The following is a 24,262-nucleotide window of genomic DNA, read 5'->3' as shown; positions in this document are numbered from 1 at the left end:
AAGGTGTATTCGATTGGAATTTTAATGGATTGTTTAGTCTATGGATTTTAATGGATTGTATGTTATTTTGATTTTGTGCGGATTCTTGATAAAATGTCACAGAGTTTATAGGATTTAAGCACAATTCTTCAAAATCCCATTGATTTTGATGAGATTTCAAAAAACTTAAAATACACTGAAGAATGCCACAAAATCCATCATTTTATAAAATCCAAAAAAATCCATCAGCATTTGAATACCATCAGATTTTAATGGATTTTAATGGATTGTATGTTATTTTGATTTTGTGCGGATTCTTGATAAAATGTCACAGAGTTTATAGGATTTAAGCACAATTCTTCAAAATCCCATTGATTTTGATGAGATTTCAAAAAACTTAAAATACACTGAAGAATGCCACAAAATCCATCATTTTATAAAATCCAAAAAAATCCATCAGCATTTGAATACCATCAGATTTTAATGGATTTTAAACAATCCCAGTTGAATACCATCGGATTTTAAGGCATATTTGAAATCCCAATTGAATACCATCAGATTTTGTAGCATAATTTAAAATCTCAATCGAATATCTCAAGATTTTAATGGATTTCAAACAATCCCAATTGAATATCCTCGGATTTCATGAATTAAAAAAAATGCTTTAAAATCTCAATCCAATACACCACTCTTAATTTTAATAATTTTCAAATTCTATATGTTAAATGATCCGGAAACAAAATAATTAATTATTTTTAGTATGTTTTTACTTTTCAACGAAGTTGAAGGTTTATGCGGGCTGTATTGTAGTTAATGAAAATGCTTTTCTTTTTCGTACAATTTTTTTTTTTTGAATTCGAGCAAATCGAATTCGTTTTTGGGCCGATGAGCTAAATTTAAACGCCGCTCTAGCACCGGCCTAATAGAATACTCTAAATAAACGCGTACACATAACGCTGGCCTGGCCTCGTTATATAAAACCTCTTCTCGCTTCCTGGAAGCTACCAGAGACATACAGATTAGTCAAACTCGACGACACCGTATTTCGTTATAAGTCTCTCTCCATCTCTCCCAACCCTAATCTCTCTGTGCACATCTCGTCTCTCTCCGATCATCTCTCTCCGATCATCTCTCTCCAGGTCTGTCTCCCTCTCCTCTCTCTCGATCTATTTATTTTACGTACGTTTTCTAGGGTTTCATTCCCACAATTGGCGGTATACATCTTGTTGAATTGAATTTTTACATCTAAATATACACACTTAACTCAATTGTGAATCTATTAGATGCATAATTGTTTTAACTTTCTGTTATTATCATTTATATATTTTGGTTTTGATTTGTACAAGAGTTTGTTTGTTTATAGGATTGGATTGTTAATTGATGCTTAAGAAATTCTGTTTGTTTTTTACTGCAGGTTTGCAAAGTAGGGTTCTTGGAAGTTCCACCGTTTCGAAATTGCGGTGATCAGTTCTTATATATAAGGTAAGAAATGCGGGCTAAATCTGTCGAACTGTATATTTTGTTGGTATGTTTTGTTTGTATACGACTGTCAGGCAATTTTTTTTATTGGATTTTAGCTCATTTTGGATTCTTGACATATTACGCCATTTGTATTTTTTGTTGACTGCCTAAGATGTATAGGGATAATCTTGTGTACTAATCAGGAATTATGTGCTTTTGAATGACATTGAGATTTTTGATTTTGGCCTTTTTGAGTATATTTTAAAGTTTACCTAGAATTATTGTTTGTCTGAGCGGCGTTGTTTGCTTTGACTATATGTTGTGACCATATTAAACAGCTGGATTTTCTTTATTAATGTTTATTGAGTAGCTATTTTATGTTAGAATGATGTGGGATACCCTGAGTTTGGAATATATATAGGACTGTGATTGGGGGTTGAGTCTTGGGGACAGAAGAACAGAGACATGCCATCATATGAAAAGTTTTTAATGAACGATTGGAGTGTATATAAATATTTTTTTTACTTGTAATTAGATAAGTAAAACAAAATGTTCTTGTTTAAGTAGTAAATAAGGATTGAGTGAGACTTCTTTTGTATTGCTACGTATCGAGAGGTTATGCATATGTACTAGTAACGAACGGTTGGCCGGTTGCATATAATTAATAAAATTCTAAAAATAATATAAAATCAGGGATAGTTGAGAATTTATCTAGCTGTTCTATGATAAGAGAAAAATGGGAAAGTTTTGGGATATGCTATATATTTTGTAATTTGTAAAAGATCTCACAGTCTCAGGTCTAGTGTGAACGTCTGTAATAAAATTTTACTGTGTTCTGTGACAATCTTCTGAACACGAATATGAAAATTTTTACTGGAAAGCATAGCCAAAAAGAAGTAATCCAGTTAAAAGAATTTTTTCCTGTGATATGTGGAACTGAATTAGCTGATGTCATATTTATTTAAGTGTTGGTAATATGGTCAATTGCATAATCCTAAATACCCACAGACTCGTCTTCATTATCCTCTTTTTACAAGAATAGCTATGGTTAATATTGTCTAGTCTGAATTGAGATTGTTTAGTTGATACAGATGTTTAAAATAAAATTAGATTCCTTATATTTGACCGAACTGTATTACTTGCTTTATATTTTGTCTTTGTTGGTGAGCATTCTGTGATGGAAGAACTAACATTGTTTCTTTCTCTTATTTGAGATGCACTTTTGGTCATCAACATACAAAAATGCAGATATTCAGTTGTTTTTCTCATCTCAATGGACTGCAAAAAGTTTATCCAGCTGGTTGAAGAGAAGAAGAAGAGAATTCTAGAAAAGAAAGAAGCCCCTTTGAAGTGGGAGCAGAAGCTTGAAGCTGCTAGGCTAAAAGCTGAAGCGGAAGCTGAAGCCAAAGCAAGGAAGAAGAAGGCTAGAAAGCATAAGAGAAGATCTGTATCAGCATCTGACAGTGAAACTGATAGTGAAAGCACAGATGGGGCTAGAAAGTCAACCAAAAGGACAAACAGGAAGCATAGTAAGCATGCTCACTCTGATACCGGTGATGATGAAAAAGGTAAGGAGAAGAGATGGAAGCGAAAATCAAAACGTCACTCCGGCTCAAGTGAGAGCAACATTGATGAGAGTGAGCGTGATGTGAAATATGAGTTGAAGAAGAAGCGTGTTACTAAGAAGCGGAAGAATCATGACTTTGATCTGGATTCTAGTGCTTCAGATGACTCAGGTGATGAGGATACTGCTGCAGCCAGAAGAAGTCATGTGAAGCGGCATAAGCGTCATAGAAGATCTCACTCCAGAAGTTCAGATTTTTCAAGTGAAGAGGGTGGGGAGGTCAGAAAAAGAAACCATCGAAAGCATGATAATCACCGCCACCGGAGGTCTCACTTCAGCAGTTCAGATTCTTCAAGTGATGAGGATGGGGAGGTTAGAAAAAGACGTGATCGTAAGCAGAAAAATCACCACCGTCACCGGAGATCTCAATTGAGCAGTTCAGGTTCTTCCAGTGATGAGGATGGAGAGATCACAAGAAGAGGCCATCGAAAGCATAGCAACCGCCATCACCATAGACGATCAGATTCTGTTCATTCAGATTCTTCAAGCGGTGAGAAAACACTTAAAAGAAAGAATCATGAAAAGAGCCACAAACATCATAGAAGATCTCGTAGTCATGACTTAGTTTCCTCAGCTTTGGCTGACGACAGATGTGGTGGTAGCTGGTCTCGAGGTGACTCGCCTGGTTATAAAAATGATGGATTAAAGAGAGGGGAGAAGGATCATAACCATGCTCAAGACTATGGGCAAGATAAACTGGATGAGCCTGAGCAGCTGAATGATCTTGCCAATCGAGAAGCACAGACTAATGGAAACTTTATTGAGAAATCTTGTGCAGGTCAAGCTGAAGGGCACAGTGAAGGTGATAAGAAAAAAGCATGAAATGATCTCTGAACACTTCACAATAATATGTCATTTCGCTGATAATTTCACTTAAACTATGTGATGAACTTGTGATAATTTCGCTTAAACTATGTGATAGGACACATGTTCCTTCTGTTTTTTTGGTGGGTGCCGTTTGTTGTTTCAGGAACGCAGTTTGTTGTGATTACCAAGACTATTTTTCACAATATTTAAGCTCACCAAGATTTGTTATGTTTTTTTCTTTTGATATCTCCTATTTAATCCCTGCTAATATATTCTTATTTAGTATCTGTTCTTCATTAAACCTTAGCCATAAGAGCAAGTCCAATAGGTGTGTTAAATCAAGTCTTAAATCCAAAAATAGAGAATATAGGATAAAATTGCACTCCAACGCTATGCTAGTGATGTGCTAAATCACTAGCACAAGCTTCCCCTTCCCTATTTTTAGAATATGTTAGTCACTCCTAAATTATTTTTATCATTAAAATATTCATTTCTCTCTCTTCTCCACATCATTTCCCTCTCTCCTCCACACCAAAGTTGTTTAAATTTAATATTATTATAATAATAGGGAATGAATATAGGGAGTACTATTGGAGCTCATGTGCTAAATCTTGTGCTAAATCACTAAGACATACTCCCTCTGTCCCATTTAATTGTATACGTTTCTTTTCAACTGCTCGACACGCATTTCAATGCTCTTATAAAACACAGTTCCGTAACTTATTTTTGAGATTTTCTTTTTCTGAATAAAAATATAACATCCAAACTTTAATTCAGAAAAATAAAATTTTAAAAATTAATTTCACAACCACACTTTACAGGAGCATTAAAATCCGTGCCGCGTCCCCGTCCCCCAATGTATAATACTCAGGGGACGGAGGAAGTATTATTTTATAATATTTTTAGAGAAGCCCTTAGCATAGTGTTGGACTTGCTCTAACTTGTCATTGAGACTATGGTGCAGAGGAATTAACGGCTTACTGACCGTGGGGTACTGCAAGGTTACATGTGCGCTTGACTTGTCTAATCCCAATTTCTTATACTGTGGCAAAATGGGGATTGTATATTTGTATGTACATATGAACGCATCACAAAACTTGCCATTTACAAAACGGGAGAAGAGGGCTCGTGTATTTTTTAAATAATGTCCAAGAAACTAGAGTTGTAAAAAATAATTTGAACTATCACTAATTAATGATGGATAATTTTGCGTTTTGATTCTTAAAAGAAAACGTCACATCATATCACTATAAAACATAACACAATTTGGAGTTTAGAGTAAAACGCATGCTACATGAAATAGGGTTTAGGAATTTAAAACGTTACACAATCTGTCATTTTGTCTTTAAGAAGTAAAAAAGAATAAATGTTAGACAATCTTTTGTTTTGAATTGTAAAATGATACAATCTGTTATTTTGAATTGCAAAGTGATGTTTAAGATCATTGTTTCGGATATTGATATTTGACATCTTATCCTTAAAAAAAAATAAAGATTGGACCAACCCCCATATTAAAAAGTAGAGTGCGTTCGGTTCGGTTAACCGAAAACCGAAATAATTTCGGTTTGGTTTCGGTTTTCGGTTTTCGGTAGTCAAATTTTGATTTTTCAGTTTTTGAGTTTTTAATAACATTTACAAAACAAATATTTAAAAGTCCAAAAATTAAGTATATCTTGAGCCCAAAAGTGAAAAAGATTGCAGTATTTTGACGTATTAAAAAGAAAGGAATTCAGCTTAAGTTGAATCAGCAACTCAAGGTAAATAACAATACTCTATATTTGCAGTAAGCACTGATCACCAACAATTATATTACTTAAAAATTCATCAAAAAGGTCTATAATGAAGTACTCACTCAGTCACTCTAAAGATGATCCATAGTTACATAGTTGACAAGTACAGGGGCTTTATAGTATAAAGAGAGAGAGAGTATTGAGTATAGTATATAAATGTCTTTCTTTTCTTCTGTATGGTGCAAGTCCGCAGATGCTTTATATTGTTTATAAGTTCAAAATTCCGAGGAATGTCCATCATGGTTTACTCCGATGGGCGATGGGCAAGTGTCTTTCTTTCTAGTCCAAGCTAATCTTCACCTTGAAATCTTCACCATGGCATAAATGTCTTGCGTTCTAATCCAAGCTACTAATTTTTCAACTTAAATCTAAGCTTAACAAATAATCCACTACTTGGAAGGAGCCTTGATAAGGGGAAAAAACCTCCAAGTGTCTCTAATATTTTTAGAGATCTGATATTATTTTGCAACTGTAACACCTAGCACTGCAGAATGAGTAATGGAATAATTTATCTGTTCCTCAGCAATGATACAACAAACTTAGCTGACTACCATTAGATGTTCTTCAAAATTTTCCTAATAGAAACTCCATCAGACACAAGAGCAGAAGTGATATCCTACAAAATACATACAAAATAACTATGACCATTAAAATATTCTTTGGACAGAAGTTGGAAAACAAAAAGAATTATCCTCTAATATCACCTACCAGTCTATAGTACATCTTGCTGAATAATTAAGTGTTTTTTTGATAAATTCAATTGGGCATGCCTCTAAAGAATAGGCGTTTCACAGTAAATTTATAGAATTACAGATAATTGATATCTGTTATCCATCAGCCCCGAAGATTTATTTCTAAAATTCAGTTTGCTCATATTTTTAAAAATCAAAATCAAAGTACAATACTATTATACTCTGGGAAACACAATTATTCTATAAAATCTATCTAAAAGATAACCAAGGTATCCAGATCTTCATGCTAGTGATGGATGCAGTGGCTAACAAGGTTTAAGGGTTAGACCGTTAGAGTGCTTGATCAAAAAGCAGAGTCAGTCTGAACTTGCCAGAAATAAAATGCTTGATTGCAAGAAAGATCAAATCAGCAATAACTTAACCAAAGCAAAACAACAAATTATATTGCTAGTACTGATAACTGACCTCAGCCATTTGTCTATGACCGCAGAGCACTGCACCAGTAGAATGAGGGTTGTAAATTTTTTTGGATCTAGAAAAAGCGGCCTGCAATTAATACGTTTTTAGAACACTTCAACTTGAATATTAACAGTGCTACAGCAACACACGTCAGAAAGCCTAGGGAGGTGTAAAGTAAATACACTAGTTACCTGTACAAAGCCGCGTTCACCGGTCCAGTTATCACTCGGTTGAGATAATACAGGCACAATTCTAACTCCGGATGATTCCCAATCTTTGAACCTATCCTAGCATAATAAAAGACAGACAAGCTTAAAGTCAATTTGTCAAAGTTAAATGTTTGAGATTAATCATTTTGTTACAGGTCAGAATAAGAAAACATTCACATGATTAGCAACATACTAACCAACCTGGTAAGCCATTCTAATAAGGTTTCTTGCACCATAGTAGAGTCTCACATCAGACCTCTCGTCAGCGTTGAACCCCGTCTCAATTAGAGATCGGATTGGGCTGCATGAGACAAAAAGGGGGATCACTACCATATCAAAGAAAAACATACCGAAAAGCAGGTTTGGACAATAAGGCGATCCTGGGGAGTACAGAATGAGCAATCTCTATACTTAACAAGTTCGCCAAAAATGACTTGAGTGTTGATTTTAGTCATTGTTTTTATAAAATAACACATAATATTTCTAGCCATCAGATCTATTAGAATGCAAGTGTTTTAGTCAGGAAAGCTAACTCATAAATATTATTTACTGCTCAAAATACAAAGAGAACAACAGTAGTTTGTATGACTTGAGTATCTACTTCAAGCATAATAGTATATGTTGGAAACTATAGGTTCCTGAACTGTAAAGGCGACTGTTTTTGGTGTTTTCTAGTTATAATGCAGTAATTAACATAGAATAGAGAAATAGACAGATTAGAAGAAGACCATAAAGAATATAAAAAGATACTGAAAGAAATGAGATTATGAGAGAAATTAAGCAGAGAAAGAGAGAGAGAGAGAGAGATTAAAGTAGAAACCATGGAGAGAGAAAGTGAATATCACTTATAGAGGAAGAGGAGGTTGGTGTAAATACATCCATTTCATATCACAAATAAGAAGTACAAACAAGAGTGCTATTTACAGACTGAATGTGAAATTACTCATTTGGCCTACTGCACTCTTAACTACTACCATTGCCTATTAGTAATTTCCAAACAGTATAATATACGCGGATGTCCAACACAACACTATAACACAATAAAATTTAGTGTAAAATCAGCTCCACCCGACTCCAAAAGTTTTTAAAAAACACCAAATGAACATCTGACACCAAATTTGGTGTCACGATTATATTTGTTAACAAAAAAAAATTTTATTCCCTTTATATCCTATTATATCCCAAAAAAGCAGTACTTTTGAGAACTTAGGAAGAATATATCTTTGTTATAGACAAAATATTCTTTTGTGTAATATATAGTGTAAATGGGTAAGAGTTGGTTTTGCAAATATTGTAACTTCCACACTATAATGGTAGAATATTTACACTATTTTAGCATTATGGGTTGGACATGGTCTAAGTAGTTCAAAGAGGCATGTATCTACTTCTAGTATAACTGTATAGTTTCGACTTATGTTACCCCGACTCTTCATTTTGCCTCAATTACCCGTGTCGGACACTCGGACATGGGCATGGACACTCTGACACTTATTTTAAGCCAAAAACATGTAAAATGTTCAGAATATTGCCAAGTCCAACACTCTGACACGTATCCATGTTGGACACTTTTAGCCGAGTCCGGCTAACATAGGTTTCGACGCATCTTTCGCACAAATACTACAACCTGACAGGTCTATATTCTTATTTCTCTGTATTTTATTTTTGATAATATCAAAGCTTATAATGCTTTTGAATTATATGCAACGGCCAACGCAATGGTACAAATATATACCAATAGAGATAGAATTATATTTTTCCATTGTTTGCTAATTTAGATGGTACAAAATTGGCAGCAACAAAGATGGTGTTTACATATAAGGCCATCACCAAAACCGACATACTACGTAAAGCCATCACCAAAACCGACATACTATGTGATGTGCCTATAAGTAGTAATGTAACAGACACTAAGTGGCAAGTTCCACCATAGGTGAGGATTCTTGTAATATTCGAGATTAGGTCAGTATGAAACAATTCTGTTGCATAAGTTAATTATTGTGATTTCTACAGATGCATAATATATATACAGCATAGGCCAAATCATTCTTCAGCAATGCATTCACAGGGATTTAAAAAATGGGCTTCTAGGATCCACAGTTTTAAATATTGAAATATATATTAAAAAGGGTAGAAATTTAATCTTCAGTTTCAGGAAAGTGATATTAGTTATCAGTTATTGGCAACAACTTATGATATTATGACTTCCACGCTAAAAATGACGAGCAACAATAGTTCTAGATACAGAATTATGAAACAATAAAAGAATTTACAATGGGATTACTGTGACTTATTAGCATCAAGCAATTTATATTACAAGGAAGAAGCACAAAGTCATATCAAATCCCATGTCAGTCCAATTAACAGACGTCTGAGCTTATAAAGAACTCGGAGCATTTGAGAACACCGCCCTATTTTTTTCCCCTACACTCTACTTGTATTCTACTGGATTTGCAAATTCAGATATTGTGCATAAATATATTACTAATTCATACTTCATATTTATGTTTGATAAACAAATAATTGAGGTTGTGTTCACCCGGAAAGAAATGACTGGGCGAGAATGAAATAATATTTAAACTTTTTCTTAGGAAAATGATAATAATTTTCAGTTCTTCCTCCATTCTATTTATAAAAAAAAACTGCCCCAACTCACGTCTTTCGCAAAGCTCATCCTGGGATAATTGTACCTTTCATTCACTCTTCCAGTCTTCTTTTTTTTACAATTCTCTGTCTTTTCTTTCTTTTCACAATTCCTCATTTACTTTCTACGACAATTCTAATTTCTTCCAACCAAACCAAATCGAGATTTAAAAGGGTGTGGATATCATTATATAACAAACAAGCAGAAGAACCAAACTAGGTAATATTGCATAAGAATATTTGTAATTTATATCCTTTTCTTTCTTCAGCACTTTACTTTAACCTTTCATATATTCGCGGTTTCCCATTTCATTCCTATCTCAACTAGTGATTCACTCATACCTAGTTTGTTCTATACATCCTGATATACAGGAAAAACGCAATCACAAGCAGCAGTGTAGGTACTAATTATCGCTGTTTCCCTTCTTTTTTTTACACTTTCCTCTTCCATTCTCTTCACAGCTTCTCATTTCATTCCTACATCATTCCATTCATTGTATTTGTATACATACTAGAGTATAAAACAGCAACAGAAAGCAAAAAACTAGTCATCAGTCCGAACAGGACTGCCATATCATAACGTGTTAATGAACATAATCCATAGCAACCAGGAACACAATGGTCGGCAGGTAGCTATTAATTTGAGAAATATGTAAATTCATTCCAATCTTCAGGCTCATTCTATTCAGTTATTGATGCTGTTGATTCAAAACAATTGCAACCAATTGCACAAACCTAGCTAGTAATTCAAACAAAACTATTGTGTATTAATACGTAAATGAACAAAAGTCATAGCAACTGGAGGCACAGTTGCAGCTATTAAATCAAATAATTCCTCATTTCATTCCTATCTCACCTAGTCATTTCGACGTTATATAAACTCTGCCTACACCTCAGAAAACCGCAACCGAAACAACAAACTAGCAACCAACTCAAACAAAATTCAAAAAAAAAAAGTATCACGCTTAAATTTAACATAATTTCATGGAATAAAAACAATTTACCTAATTCCAGATCCCGTAGCGAAAATAAACACAGTCTCACACCGTCGAATCTCTTCGACCTCGAAACCGTTCCCGATTGCGTGACTCAATTCAACGATATCACCTTCCTTCAATTCACACAACATCTCGGCCGTCGATCCACGCACACTCTTCACCAGAAACTCAAACACGCCGCTCGATTCCGCGAGCGACGGCGGCGAAGCAATCGCTAATAACGTCGATCTGTTATTATGAGGTAGGCGAAGCTGGAGGTACTGGCCGGGCCGAGTGTAGGAGGAGACGAGAGAGGGAGAGGAGGAGACGTCGAGAGAGACGTGGAAGAGAGACTCGGCGGCGGGAGAGATTGAGGAGAGAGAGACTGGGTGGAGAGAGGCGCTGGTTTGACGGAGAGCAGCGGCGGTGGAGAGGACGCGCCGGAGGAGGAGCGTGCTCGAGGTCATCAGAGAGACTCGATCGAGAGAGATGGTCAAGGGCGGCTCCCGCGAAATTGGTTCCTCCTGTCAAAAATTAATGAGTATTTATATTTGTTTAACAAAAATTGTTTAATAAAAAATTGTACTTTAATTCACTGATTGTGGTTTTCCTAATAATTAGTACTGATTGTGGTTTTCCTAATAATCAAAACTCACATAATTATTTATCAATCTATTTAAATTTAGAGGTTATATTTGGAATTATCAAAATTGAAAATGAAAATAACAAGAAATTGAGGAAAATAAAAAAAATAAGGTTGATTTTTGTAAAATGTACTTCCTAGAGGTGGTCAAACTGGCGGTCGGGACCGAATTTCCATCATGCCCGGTTACAACTATATAATTCGTAACCGGCCCGCTTGGTTACGCGGGTCAATCCGGTTCCGGGCCGAATACTAGTGAATCAACTCGTACTCGTGAACCGATTCGTGGGTTCACGAGTTGAAACGATACATTTTTATTATTTTTTTATAATTTTAATTTTATATTTCAATTACATTTAATCAAAATATTTTTAAATAAATTTATTATTTTGTAAATAAAAGAAGTCCAAAAAAAAAATATTCAAGACGAACATACCTACTCAGCCAGCTTTAAACCGCGAATTATTCGCGATTCATGAATCAATTAGTGATTCGCGAATAATTCGCGTCCGGTTAACTCCTATATTCGTGTTCAGTTATCTTAAATTATCACATATATATTAATTAAAATAAAAATAAAGAGAACGGTACTTCGTATAAATTTTATTAATTAAAAAGATATTTTACAAATAATTTGAGAGGACTCCTCTCTAAAAAAAACGAAACAAACCGCATCGATACATAAAAAAAATAAAACTACACCAGACAAATTTTAAAATTACAAAAATAAAAAACTCGCGGACTGAATCTGATTCGCGGGCCAAATCTAGCTCATTGACTCGGCTCGTTGACTTCGCCGAATTTGTTCGTTCGTCGAACCCCGGGTCATTATGTCTGTGGCTTGTTAATTCATGGACCGATCGTTTCGTAAAATATAACGGGTTGGTCCGGGCCGAATCAAACCCGTCCTAAATCGAATTTTGACGAATTTTTAAGCGGGGCGTTTCCAAACGAATGGTTCGCGTGTATCATTTTTAAGTATCGTGGGTTTCAGTACTGCTTTAGCGCATTAGTTATAAAGTTTACTCCAATATCTATCGAGAAACATTATATGATAATTTTGTGTCCATGCAGAGTCTCACTTGATTTGGCTTCGAAACGAATTTATCAATCATACGAAATGAATATCAAGTAGAAATCTCGGCAAGTTTCAATTAATTTGTTTCAAAACGAATTTATCAATCACGTGAAACGTAGACGGATCGAGCTGAGTGATTATTTTTCTGGGTTACATCACCCATTATATGATAAATTCTCATAGTCTTGGTGGATACTAATAGATGGAGCCTTTTAAGATTCAGTGGACTATAATAACATTTGGGCAATGTTTTGGGTTAATGTTCCTGGCTTTTATTCGTTCAGCGATTACATTTCTAACCACCTAGATTTAAAATTTAATCCCTCTACTTCAAAAAGTCGAAATACAAATAGAAAGTTAACCTAAATTCATTCTTTCTTGAAAAGTAACAACGCAACTTCAGAAAACTTTTTGGAGTAATACGGAGTCCTGGGAGGGATATCATGTAACACATCCAATGAACTAAAGAAAAATATGCATGTCCACCTTATCCCCCTTATTAGGTGATATATTAAAACAGAAGGGGGGCTTTCTATTGATGGCACTCCACTCTGTTTCCCTATCACAATCTTGTAATCAGAAGCAAAAACCCAACACAATTGGTTCAGGAAATAAAATTCCTGGCGCTTACATCGCCAATTTAAGCAAAGGTAATAAATTTCGTAATTGTCAAGAAAGGGGGGAAGTCCCAGATTAATTTGCCGAGGCGGCATTCTCCTTGGCAATCTTCTCTGCCTTGGCCATAACCTCTTCAATTCCTCCAACCATGTAAAATGACTGTTCTGAAAGGTCATCAAACTTCCCATCCAAAACACCCTGATGAAAACAGGAAAGTAAGAAACAATACCGTGACATAGATGTACACATATAATGCCTGCTTAATATAAAAAATTAATAAAAAGGAAAATTGTGTTGACATAATTGAAGAATTTGACATTACAAGAAGATTTTCAACAGCAAATCCTTGGCTAATTAAATTATAGATATTAGAAACATAAAGCATCTGAACAGAAATGCTCACAAAGACACAAACTATCAATAAATTTTAATGTCAATATTTCCTACATGAGTGCAGCTAATCCATCAAGAACTCATATGTGTTATCCGTAATAATTACCAATATTCAGGAATTAGATATGGCAACTACCATTAGACATAAGTTTTCAGGCAAACAATGAAATCTAATTGGCATCATTCAAAGGTAAAGGGGTCCACAAACCAAATTATTACAAACCAACTCACCTGGAAGCTGGTAATGCTCTCCTTCAACTCCACGTACTTTCCAGGAGCACCAGTGAAAACTTCTGCAACATGGAAAGGCTGGCTCAAGAACCTTTGAATTTTGCGAGCACGAGCAACTGTCAACTTGTCGTCTTCACTTAGCTCGTCCATCCCCAAAATAGCAATAATATCTTGCAAATTCTTGTAATTCTGAAGCACTTTTTGTACACCACGAGCAGTATTGTAATGTTCCTCCCCCAAAATATGAGGAGAAAGCATACGAGATGTAGAGTCAAGAGGGTCGACAGCTGGATAGATACCAAGCTCGGAGATCTGAAAATTTGAGAAAGATGAAAAATATTAACAATATTTATAACATAAAGAAATAATTGTGCCAGCACAAGTTATGGCAGACCTGACGAGACAACACAGTTGTGGCATCCAAGTGAGCAAAAGTTGTTGCAGGAGCTGGATCAGTCAAGTCATCAGCAGGCACATAAATAGCTTGAACAGAAGTGATAGATCCTTTCTTTGTTGTAGTAATACGCTCTTGAAGTCCTCCGAGATCAGTAGCCAAAGTTGGTTGATAACCGACGGCAGATGGGATACGACCCAGCAGAGCAGACACCTCTGAGTTAGCCTGTAGGATGTTACATGATGCAGGACAGTTTCAGAAAGATGGAATATTAGAAACAAAACGATAAATTGATATAACTTGGGTGGATAAACCGCAGAAAACCCACTACCCGAGGGTCTCCCAAAGAAAGTAACGTATCACAACTTATGAAAGAGACCCAGTTTTAATATTTGATAATTTCTTATAATCAAGTCTACCATGATATATGGGTATTACAATGCTTATATAGAAATAATAACCCTAATAAAATAATCTAACAGCTTAAGGTCCATATAGGAATAACAAGCCCTAATAAACTAATCTAACAGCTTAAGGCCCATAACAAATTGGTTTATTATAAATATACTACTTATTTAATAATCTACTAGCCCCACATATAAACATGTAAAAAAATAATTTAACTCTCTTCATTTAAACAAAAGACGACATAATGATGATTGCACGCTAAAAATGATATTAAACCCAAATCGTTCTGAGAAGGCATGAGCACCTGTGTAAATCTGAAAATATTGTCAATGAAAAGAAGCACATCTTGACCCTCAGCATCTCTGAAATGTTCAGCAACTGTTAGTCCAGTAAGGCCGACACGAGCACGTGCACCAGGGGGTTCATTCATTTGACCATACACAAGAGCGCATTTGCTTTCACTCTACATAAGTGAAAAGAATAAATCAAATGTTCACTAAGTTAAATGAATAAGCATGAAGATATGAGGGTAAATAGTGATCAATAAGTTAAGGAACCTGCTTCTCTCCCAGCTTGATCACACCACTTTCAATCATTTCTCTGTATAAATCATTACCTTCTCGTGTACGCTCACCAACACCAGCAAAGACAGAGAAACCGCCTGCACACAAGTAATGCGGAATCAATATAGAACCTGATTGATAAACATGTTAAGAAGGGCACTTGAGCAAAAACCAACCATGGGCTTTTGCAACATTGTTAATAAGTTCCATAATAAGCACAGTTTTTCCCACTCCAGCACCACCAAAAAGACCAATCTTTCCACCTCTTTGATACGGTGCAAGGAGATCAACAACCTAATTAGAAAACATCACAAGGTTCAACAATTGTTAAATCTATCAGTACAAAGAATATAAGGATAATTTTATGATGCTTAGACTTCCTACCAGAGTGTATAGAAAGTATTAACAAGTCAGAACAGGAGAATAACGGATAACTTACCTTAATTCCTGTAACAAGAATCTGCTGTTCGGTGGCCTGCTCAACAAATGCAGGAGCTTCTCTATGAATTGGCAGGGAATGGTCGGTTTCTGTTACAGTTGATGGTAGAAAATAAGACATGTGTTTCTACTGACTTTAAAATCTCATTATTAAAAGAAACAGACAAGGATTATTAACTTACTAATATCGCCTCTATGATCAATAGGCTCTCCAATAACATTCATAATACGACCAAGGGTAGCTCTACCCACAGGCACCTACATTTTCAAGGAAAACACAAGTTAACCCCGTGAACTGAAAAAAGTACAATATCAAATGTACATTTAGGACATTCGCCCACAAAGCAACAATATTTATAATAATAAACTCTATTTATAGTACAACTCATGATCTACACTGTAAATGGTATAATAACTTTCTTCAAAAAGAGTAAACAGAATTAAAGCCTAATTTCAAGGTCATATTTTTTAAAAGACCTTTATTTTTAGTGAAAAAAATATATCCACTTAAAAAACCAAATTTCCTTGTTTACTAATCCACCTTTTATATCTTAATTCCGTTATGCCACTAAAGATTTTTCTTAAAGTTTCGTTTTTTCAAATATTAGAAACTTATATCCACATGAATTCTTACGACATTCCAATATATTTCAACATCACATATCACACACACACACACACACACACACACACACACACTCAGTTAAAGCTCATTAGAGTAAACACCGGTAACAAAATATCCAACAAATTGTACAATACACAATTATGAAATGCTATAATATGCTCACATACACACACATTATATTGTAAGACCTTGAACTAGAAATGAAAACATATACACACATACAAAAACGTCGAAAACCCGAAAAGTAACCGGAATTTAATTAACGAAATGAGCTTACAGTGATTGGGGAACCAGTATTGAGAACACGTTGACCTCTCACAAGTCCCTCAGTCCCATCCATAGCAATAGTCCTCACCATATTCTCCCCCAAATGCTGCGCCACTTCCAGCACTAATCGAATCGAATTATCCATCACTTCTAACGCCGTGAGAATCGGCGGCAATCCATCATCGAATCGCACATCAACCACGGCACCGATGACCTGACACACCTGCCCGATCGCTCCAGCTCCGGTGAACTCGTCGGTGATCTTGCCTGCGTTGGCTCCGGTCGGCGAGGCGGAAACCGTGGTCGCCGGCGCGGCGGCGGAGGTGGAGTAGTTAGCGACGCGGTTGAGGAGGAAACCGGCCGGCGAGGGGCGGCTCGCCCGGGGAGAGAGACGAGAGGCGTGTGGTTTGGGAGAGAATGTAGATCGTCGAGAGGAGTGGCGGAGGAGAGTGGAGAGGAGCCGCCGTGAAGACATGGCGGAGAGAGATAGCGAGATAGAGGGAGAGAGATTTTAGGGTTTGAAATGTGATCTGAAAAGTGTAGAGACAAGAGGGGACTGTGTAGAGATTGGTCGTCTCCTGATTTTACGAGTGGTGGTAAGAGTGGGGTTTTTATCTTTTACTCTTGGGCGACTGGTTAGGAAAGTTGTCTGGAAGAGGATGACAACGGTGTCGTTTTAATCGAAGGATTTGGGTTAATGGGCTTATTTATCTTGGAAACGAAATACTAGAACGGGCTTTTTGGGTTTTTAAGTTTTGGTTTGTTAATATTAAAAGGGGTTTTATATCAAACAGCTACCTTCGTCAAAATATCTCATTTGACCTCCCCATCACACTAAGGACTCATTTAGGTCACTATAAACCAAATATATATCATTTCACCCACATCACTATTCGTACATTTTTACTTAATCATTTATCAAAAATCAACCGTTTGTTTTTTTACTACAAAATCACTTGAAGTACCTTTATAATTGTCTTTAGTATTTATCAAAATAATTTGAGAATTACTAAAGCAACACAACTAGGGTGATCACATAAATATGTATATATTTATAGCTATATATTTTTTTAACTTAATAGCTATGTTGTTTTAGAAATTCTCAAACTATTTTGATTAATACTAGAGACAATTATGAAAGTACTCGAAGTGGTTTTGTAGTAAAAAAAAACATACGATTGATTTTTAAAAAAATGATTAACTAAAAATGTATAAATAATGATGTGGCTAAAATGATATATATTTGGTTTATAGTTGACTAAATGAGTCTTTAGTGAGATGGGTGGGTCAAATGAGACATTTCGACACAACGAGTGGCCTGTTAGATATAAAACTCATATTAAAAGGGTTTTTTTTCTGCCTCCACATACTAATAATTATTTATTATTATTTTTTCTAAAAATATAAATATTTTCATTTAATCCGAAAATTTTGACCGGTGAAATTTTTGTGTATATGATAGAATTGAAATCAATCAGAATTTGTCACTAATCTAAAAAATAGTTATTAGCGTATGAATATGAGCTCACATTACAAAATTTAATATTAGAATATATTTTTATCCGTTAGATGTTCTAATGTAAATTTATAGCCGAAAAATGAATTTTATTGTCATTCAACTGCTCTTCATCTTAGATTCCAGAATAATTTTCAGATTTTTTCACATAATTTGAGTTGCAAACAAACATACTTATTCTATATATTATTTTTCAGATTTTTCTTTTCAGATTAAAATTATAACATTTGTATTTTATTCAGAAAAAAAATGAAAAATAATATGTAAAAATATGTTTTTCTACACCTCAGATTGCGTACAGATATATTTTTTCGAATAAGAGAATTAATTCCCAGTTTATTTATTAATTCTTAAAAAAAATATTTTATCGATTATGAACAATTTAATTACAAATGCAATATCTAATTTATCCAAAATTGAGCTCATTTCAATGGTCAGTGTAAGGATAATTTTACATATATAATATCTCAATAAGGATAATTTTACATATATAATATCTCATTTATCCAAAATTGGGCTCATATCAACTATCATGCTAAGATAACTTGACAACACCAACAAATCATTTTTTATTTTTTAGGACCCAATTACTAATAAACTTGATATTATATAATTTTGAATATTAATTATTTTACTGCAATGCAAAACTCAAATGATTTTATTTTACTAGAATGCAATATATTCCTAAGATAACTTAACAACATCAACAGATCATTTTCTATTTTTTCGGTCGCCAATTACATGTCAACTTGATTTAATATAAATTTAAAAATGATACATGTCAACTTTATATTATATAAATTTAAAAATGAGTTATTTTACTGCAATGCGAAATCCAAATGATTTTATTTTACTACAATTCAAAATACCCCTTCCATTTCAACAACTCCTGAAGTTTCTTGAAAATCGAAGTCAGTATAGATCTGGCTGAACTATAGGAAGTGGGACAGATACTAAACATTATTTTCAAGACAACTCTTATATTTTTAATTTAGTAGTACCATTATTAATTTCATTTTACAAGTAAAAGTTTGCTCCAATATCTCCTTAACACATCTGTGCACATCAAAACAGATAACTATAGGTAATAGTCATGTATATTACGTTGAAAAAGTCTAGCATAAAAGATGATTGCATGGCATAAAAATTGAGCTTTCATGAATATTTGCAATGCAGGCAGGATTATAGTTTTACATGAACCTGTAAGATGCACAACTTATGTGCTCATGAACTTCAGTACTTACAAATGCAGAGCTTACACAGACAAAATAATACCTAGGGGAGGAAATCGATCTCATACCAGCCCGAATGTATATGGCTACGCCTACACCATCGATTCTAATACCAGCAATCTATATTGTTATATTCAGAGGAGAATGTTTTGCTTCAATAGCACAGTGATAATCCATATTCTAGTACATATTATCATTGATTCTATCGTATCATTTTATACACATCCTGACATCAAAACAGAGCCACTCTATTTGCTAGTCAAAGTATTAACTATAACTTATTATTTTCCCATAAGCTTTACCGTCCATGCACCACCAAAGTAGAGACCGACAAGTGGTCCAGCAAGAAGCAACTGCGTAAGAGGATCGGTGGATGGTGTGACTATAGCAGCAGCAACTACGGCTCCAACAACGACGTATCTCCAAATTGAAAGCATTTGATCCCCGGACACTAAGCCAACTTGCCCGAGTAGAAGTTGTATCACTGGAACCTGGACAAGAAAATTTGTCTAAAAATCTAAATCTAGAATAGATCAATATAATTTTTGAACTTGTTAGACACAACGGCTGTAGCATATGAAAATTGAAGAAATAGAAGTTGTATCACTGGAACCTGGACAAGAAAATTTGTCTAAAACCTTAATCTAGAATAGACCAATATGATTTGTGAACTTGTTAGACACAACGGCTGTAGTATATGAAAATTAAAGATAGCTGTCCTGTGAATAGTGTCAAAAGCAGAATTACGTTTTCATCAACTCTCATGTTCTCTATCCAGAAACACTCCGAAGATTATTCGTGTTGAGAAACGAGTTAAGAATCAGATTAAAAAGTGAAGGTAAAATAGTTGGTGCAATAAAAATAACCTTAGGCCCACTGATGAAACAATGTTGATTACCTGGAACGACAAACCTGTGCTAAACATGAGAACAAGCACAAACTCAAAGTACTGATCAATAGACCACAATGATTCCACAACCCCTTCTGCATAATTAACAAAAAAGTTCAAAGCTGCTGGTGTGAGAACCAAGTACGAGAAGACGATGCCCACGTAAAAGAGTACAGATGATCCTATAACAATTGGGCCCAGGAATCTTCTCTCTGACCTTGTCAAACCAGGCAAAACAAAAGCTATGATCTCATAAAGAATCACTGGGCTCCCTAACAGGAGGCCACAATATCCTGATACCTGCAGTAAATTTTGAAATTTGTATTACTTCATTTATTACTGATAATATTCTTATCAGAGATTACTTTGGCAGAAAGCCAGAAACTCGTGTTACCGGCTTTTAACTAGGAACTCGGAGCACTACAGAACTTGGAGAATATTTTGTACACTCACGGGTAGTTATTAAACCCACAATGCAAACCATATGTGTGTGTGTGTGTGTGTTTACACTCACTCGCACACATATATATAAACACAGCACATATTTATATGTAGAACCTTCACTAATAAAAATACAGAACTCTCATATTGGGAGGCTCCCGACGGGAGGGGAACCAGAATGAGAGGGTAAATGATGAACAAAGAAAAGATAACCTAAAAGCGGTGAAGTATATTACAAGTGTGTGCCATATTTTATGCCAAGATATCATAGTTTACATAAAAAAGATTCAAACCTTTAAAGTTGTGAAGAAAAACTCTCCAGGTGCTAATTGAAGAAACCTAACGCCTTGCGTTCTGACAGGAGCTTCAAGAATCATAATAAGTTCTTTTGAATAGGCAAAACATCCCAATATAGCAGCTCCAACACCCAAAACTGACACAAAAAGTCTCTCGCGCAACTCCTCTAAGTGATCATATATGGTCATTTCTTCATCTTCTGGAAGGAGCTCTTTACTGGGATAAAAGAAATTATATATGGCACTTCCATTTTTTGAATCATCATTTTGTACTAAATCACTGCTTGTGCCATCACTCACCTCTGAAGAAGAAATACATATGTGATGTTAAAATCTACATAAACCGCACACAAAACTGTATGGCAATAATAGCTAACCTGGTTCGTAAGATCTACATGGAACTTAACTTAATCCTCTGTAAGAGAGAGACACTTAGCAACATGGTATATCTCACATTATTAAGTTCAATTCTGAAATAAAAAATCAAGGTCAAACTTTTGTGGTTGCCAACTGTTGAAATATAGCATAAGATCCCCGTTTGGAGCCTTCCTCTAACACCTTAAGGTTTTAGATGGATTGGTTTTCACATTGGTATTAGAGCTATCGATAGATAACATGTATACTTAGACCTAATTGAGGAGGGATATAGAGTATCTGGCTTGCCTCTCACCTCCTCTATTGTTCTTTACCTTCTCTGATATATTTCATTAATCCGACCTTCATTCAATTCCTTCAACCTGGACAACTATTTAGGATTATGTGGCGTTCATAAGATCTACAGAAAATAACTAGCAAAGTTGAAACTTAAAGTGACCTAAGACCAATATAGTCCATTTCACATACAACAACTATATTTAACCTTTTCAACCCCAACGAAGCCTATTAGAACTACTTATTATGATTCAGACAATAATGTTCAAACCCTTGAATAAGGTTTTGCATGTAATAAGATAATATTTAAAAAGTTTATATGTACGCAGGAGCAATCTATTTTCATAATTAAGAAATGTTTACTTTATCTATGCAGATGAGGAGCACCACCATCTGTAATGTCAGAAATTATGTGAATGACACCGGTGTCATCTTTATACAAGTAATAAGTGGTTTTTGTCCAGTCCAGCTTCTGTTTGCTTTTTTTGCACTTTGCGGAGAAAATAGCAAAATTGCATCCTCCAATTCATTTCACATGAGTATGGTAATGGGTTAACCAGAGAATGGATAGATTTGGAACTAGGGATCGCCAATTCTCAGGTTGTGGTACCTATGGTGATGGAGTGTATGAATAGATTTGAAGGTCGGAATGATGGTGTAATGAAGAGGAATCATGAGTGAGGTGTGGAAATGGGAAAGTTTTTGACGAATGCTTACAAATCTTGAGTCGCCCTCATAGATGTGTCCAATTATGTTTATGGTGGAAATATTAATTGCATTAGGAATTTCAAGTGATGCAATTATTGGAAAATGAGGACACACTTGAGAGAAAGTTATAAGGTTGAACTACCTATATATTATAGAACTCCAGAAAAATATAATTAGATTAATCCGACTACAGAGTATGCTAGAATTCTTCAGCAGGTATGTAATACGGTAAACACGTTTATTTGATGTCAGGGGATGCATTTACTGAACTTGTTACTGATGGGTTATACTGATGGTTATGCCAGCCTTGAAACACTAGAATTCAGACCTTCAAAACAAGTGTGATAGATCCCGGGGAAACAAGTGTGATAGATCCCAAGTTCCACACAATACTTATGACACAATTCTAGCTTCGAGACAAAGACCATGCTAAGTTATCAAACTCTCCTAAAATTTCAAGGCTTCACGAAGACTTGAAATTTATATCATGCTTATCCATGATAGTTCAAGAAATACCCACTAACAATCACTTCAGCAAAAAACACAAAAACCAGTCATTGATTAAAATGCAGACAATAAGCTAAACAAAGCTGCTGTCAACAAAACAACTGCAATTCAGATCCCAGAAAAATAAAGTTAGCACAACATAAAAGACAAATCAAATCCACCCCATCTTAATTAGCCAAAATATAAAACACCCTTCACAAAAATTTCAGAAAAACAATAAAAATGCATCAAAATGTTAACACCCAGATCAAGAAATCAAGAAAATATCACCAAAAAAAATAAAAAAATCGATTTATAATATATTATATATACCTTCTAGTGGTGGTACAGGTTTGGTCTCTATTGCATCTTCAACAGCAAAGCAAACAAAACTACTCAACTTTCTATAGCTATCTCTTTGATTTGAGATACCCAGGTTAGGACATCGTGAGCTGAAACTAAGCTGAGGAGGTGGTCTGAAATTTGTGTTTGAGTTATTAAGACAACGTTGGTGGTGGTCTGAATAATTGTGGAGGTGTTGTAAATTGACGCTGAGAGCACTGGTGGTTCCCATTTCGATGTTCTTACACCTAACAGAATCTTTGAAGGACTGGTGTGATGCATCTTTCCTTATACTATATTTTTAGTTAAGAAATTAATTTTCTTTTGTCAACCCTATGGCAATCTTTATTTTGATTACCACATACCAAAGTCATCCCGATATTAAAAATAACTATTTAGTGTCCATGAGATTCCATTATAGAAGTGACATTTTACGCATAATTTTAGATATTTTGATCATATAATAAAAATTATGTTCTTATTTTTTTTATAAAAAAATAAAATTAAATATTTTTATTCAGAAAATAAAAAACTAAAAATATCAATTTTAGATATATTGTCAAACCTCTTATGCGCGTTAAAAATCAACCGACTTATATAATAGACTAAAGAAAAGTAATATTTTTGAGACATCTTAAAACTTTTATATAATATATTTATATTAATTATTTAATATTTTCATCTTCTAAACACAAATTTAAATTATTTAATGTCCAAACTTTTATTTAGAAAAAATATATTCAAAAAATGAATTATAGAACTATATTCTATGTACATCTTAAAATGCATGTTAAGAAATGTAAAAAAAAGTATTACCAATTCAAATAGACGGAGAGAGTAACATTTAACCCGTACTATATACTGGGGTTACTTTTTCATATAAAAATAAATTTATTAAATATATATATTTAAATGTAAATTATTTAGATATCATTTATAAAAATTTATTTTATAAATATATGGATAAATATTATAAACGAAATATATGATAAATTGTATGTTCTTTTCAATCAACTTAATATACGAAGAGATTTATAAGTTAGGTACCGCTATCTAGGATCCTGTTCTCAATTTCGAAACCCCAAATCTCTGAAATCTTATCTAGTTTGCTTCTGATTCTCGAATTAATCCGGATGATGATCTGATGTTATTTTGCTTTTCAATCCCGATTCGGATAACAAAGATCCTCACAAAATTTTGATTAGATATATTTGGTTTTTTATGTCTAATTTTAATCTTCTAATAAGTAAAAAAATATGAAAAATTTGTTTTAGTAGATTATAAATAGTTATTGTGAGATTTATAAATAAAATAAAAATTAAGAATGCGTTTGGAAGGTAAGCGGTAATGAGAATTAGGCGTTTGGCAAAAAATATTCAATAGAAAGAATGATTTACTCATCAAG

At 34.4% G+C, this 24,262-nt stretch overlaps 4 protein-coding genes across 5 annotated transcripts; 1 reads left to right on the top strand and 3 right to left on the bottom strand.

Annotated features, from left to right (window-relative positions):
* The first annotated feature begins 962 nt into the window (after nt 1-962).
* On the top strand, nt 963-4,109 carry LOC108202832 (uncharacterized). Of its 2 annotated transcripts, none has more exons than XM_017371394.2 (3): nt 963-1,118; nt 1,394-1,461; nt 2,689-4,109. In XM_017371394.2, the coding sequence occupies exon 3, from the start codon at nt 2,714-2,716 to the stop codon at nt 3,884-3,886; it is 1,173 nt and encodes a 390-aa protein (XP_017226883.1). In that variant the 5' UTR covers nt 963-1,118; nt 1,394-1,461; nt 2,689-2,713; the 3' UTR covers nt 3,887-4,109. The 2 variants fall into 2 exon arrangements, with proteins under 2 accessions (XP_017226883.1, XP_017226882.1); XM_017371393.2 differs by having other exon boundaries at nt 980-1,118; nt 2,655-4,109.
* A 1,514-nt stretch (nt 4,110-5,623) lies between these two features.
* Nucleotides 5,624-11,159, bottom strand: LOC108200497 (fruit protein pKIWI502). Its single transcript, XM_017368669.2, has 5 exons — nt 10,666-11,159; nt 7,223-7,322; nt 7,004-7,099; nt 6,819-6,899; nt 5,624-6,277 (listed from the first exon to the last, which is right to left on the bottom strand). The coding sequence occupies exons 1-5, from the start codon at nt 11,103-11,105 to the stop codon at nt 6,215-6,217; spliced, it is 780 nt and encodes a 259-aa protein (XP_017224158.1). The 5' UTR covers nt 11,106-11,159; the 3' UTR covers nt 5,624-6,214.
* Nucleotides 11,160-12,800: 1,641 nt separating this feature from the next.
* Nucleotides 12,801-16,939, bottom strand: LOC108202749 (ATP synthase subunit beta, mitochondrial). Its single transcript, XM_017371280.2, has 9 exons — nt 16,307-16,939; nt 15,587-15,662; nt 15,406-15,494; nt 15,143-15,260; nt 14,961-15,064; nt 14,708-14,866; nt 13,996-14,220; nt 13,602-13,913; nt 12,801-13,175 (listed from the first exon to the last, which is right to left on the bottom strand). Exons 1-9 carry the CDS (start codon nt 16,769-16,771, stop codon nt 13,053-13,055), a joined length of 1,671 nt encoding a protein of 556 aa, XP_017226769.1. The 5' UTR covers nt 16,772-16,939; the 3' UTR covers nt 12,801-13,052.
* A 2,209-nt stretch (nt 16,940-19,148) lies between these two features.
* LOC108200448 (sec-independent protein translocase protein TATC, chloroplastic) lies at nt 19,149-23,143 on the bottom strand. Its single transcript, XM_017368602.2, has 4 exons — nt 22,849-23,143; nt 20,668-20,972; nt 19,943-20,233; nt 19,149-19,535 (listed from the first exon to the last, which is right to left on the bottom strand). Exons 1-4 carry the CDS (start codon nt 23,087-23,089, stop codon nt 19,326-19,328), a joined length of 1,047 nt encoding a protein of 348 aa, XP_017224091.1. The 5' UTR covers nt 23,090-23,143; the 3' UTR covers nt 19,149-19,325.
* Between the last annotated feature and the right edge of the window lie 1,119 nt (nt 23,144-24,262).

The sequence above is a fragment of the Daucus carota genome, chromosome 9 (assembly GCF_001625215.2).
Source record: "Daucus carota subsp. sativus chromosome 9, DH1 v3.0, whole genome shotgun sequence".
Classification (NCBI taxonomy): domain Eukaryota; kingdom Viridiplantae; phylum Streptophyta; class Magnoliopsida; order Apiales; family Apiaceae; genus Daucus; species Daucus carota.
This window is presented reverse-complemented; position numbering and strand designations above follow the sequence as displayed.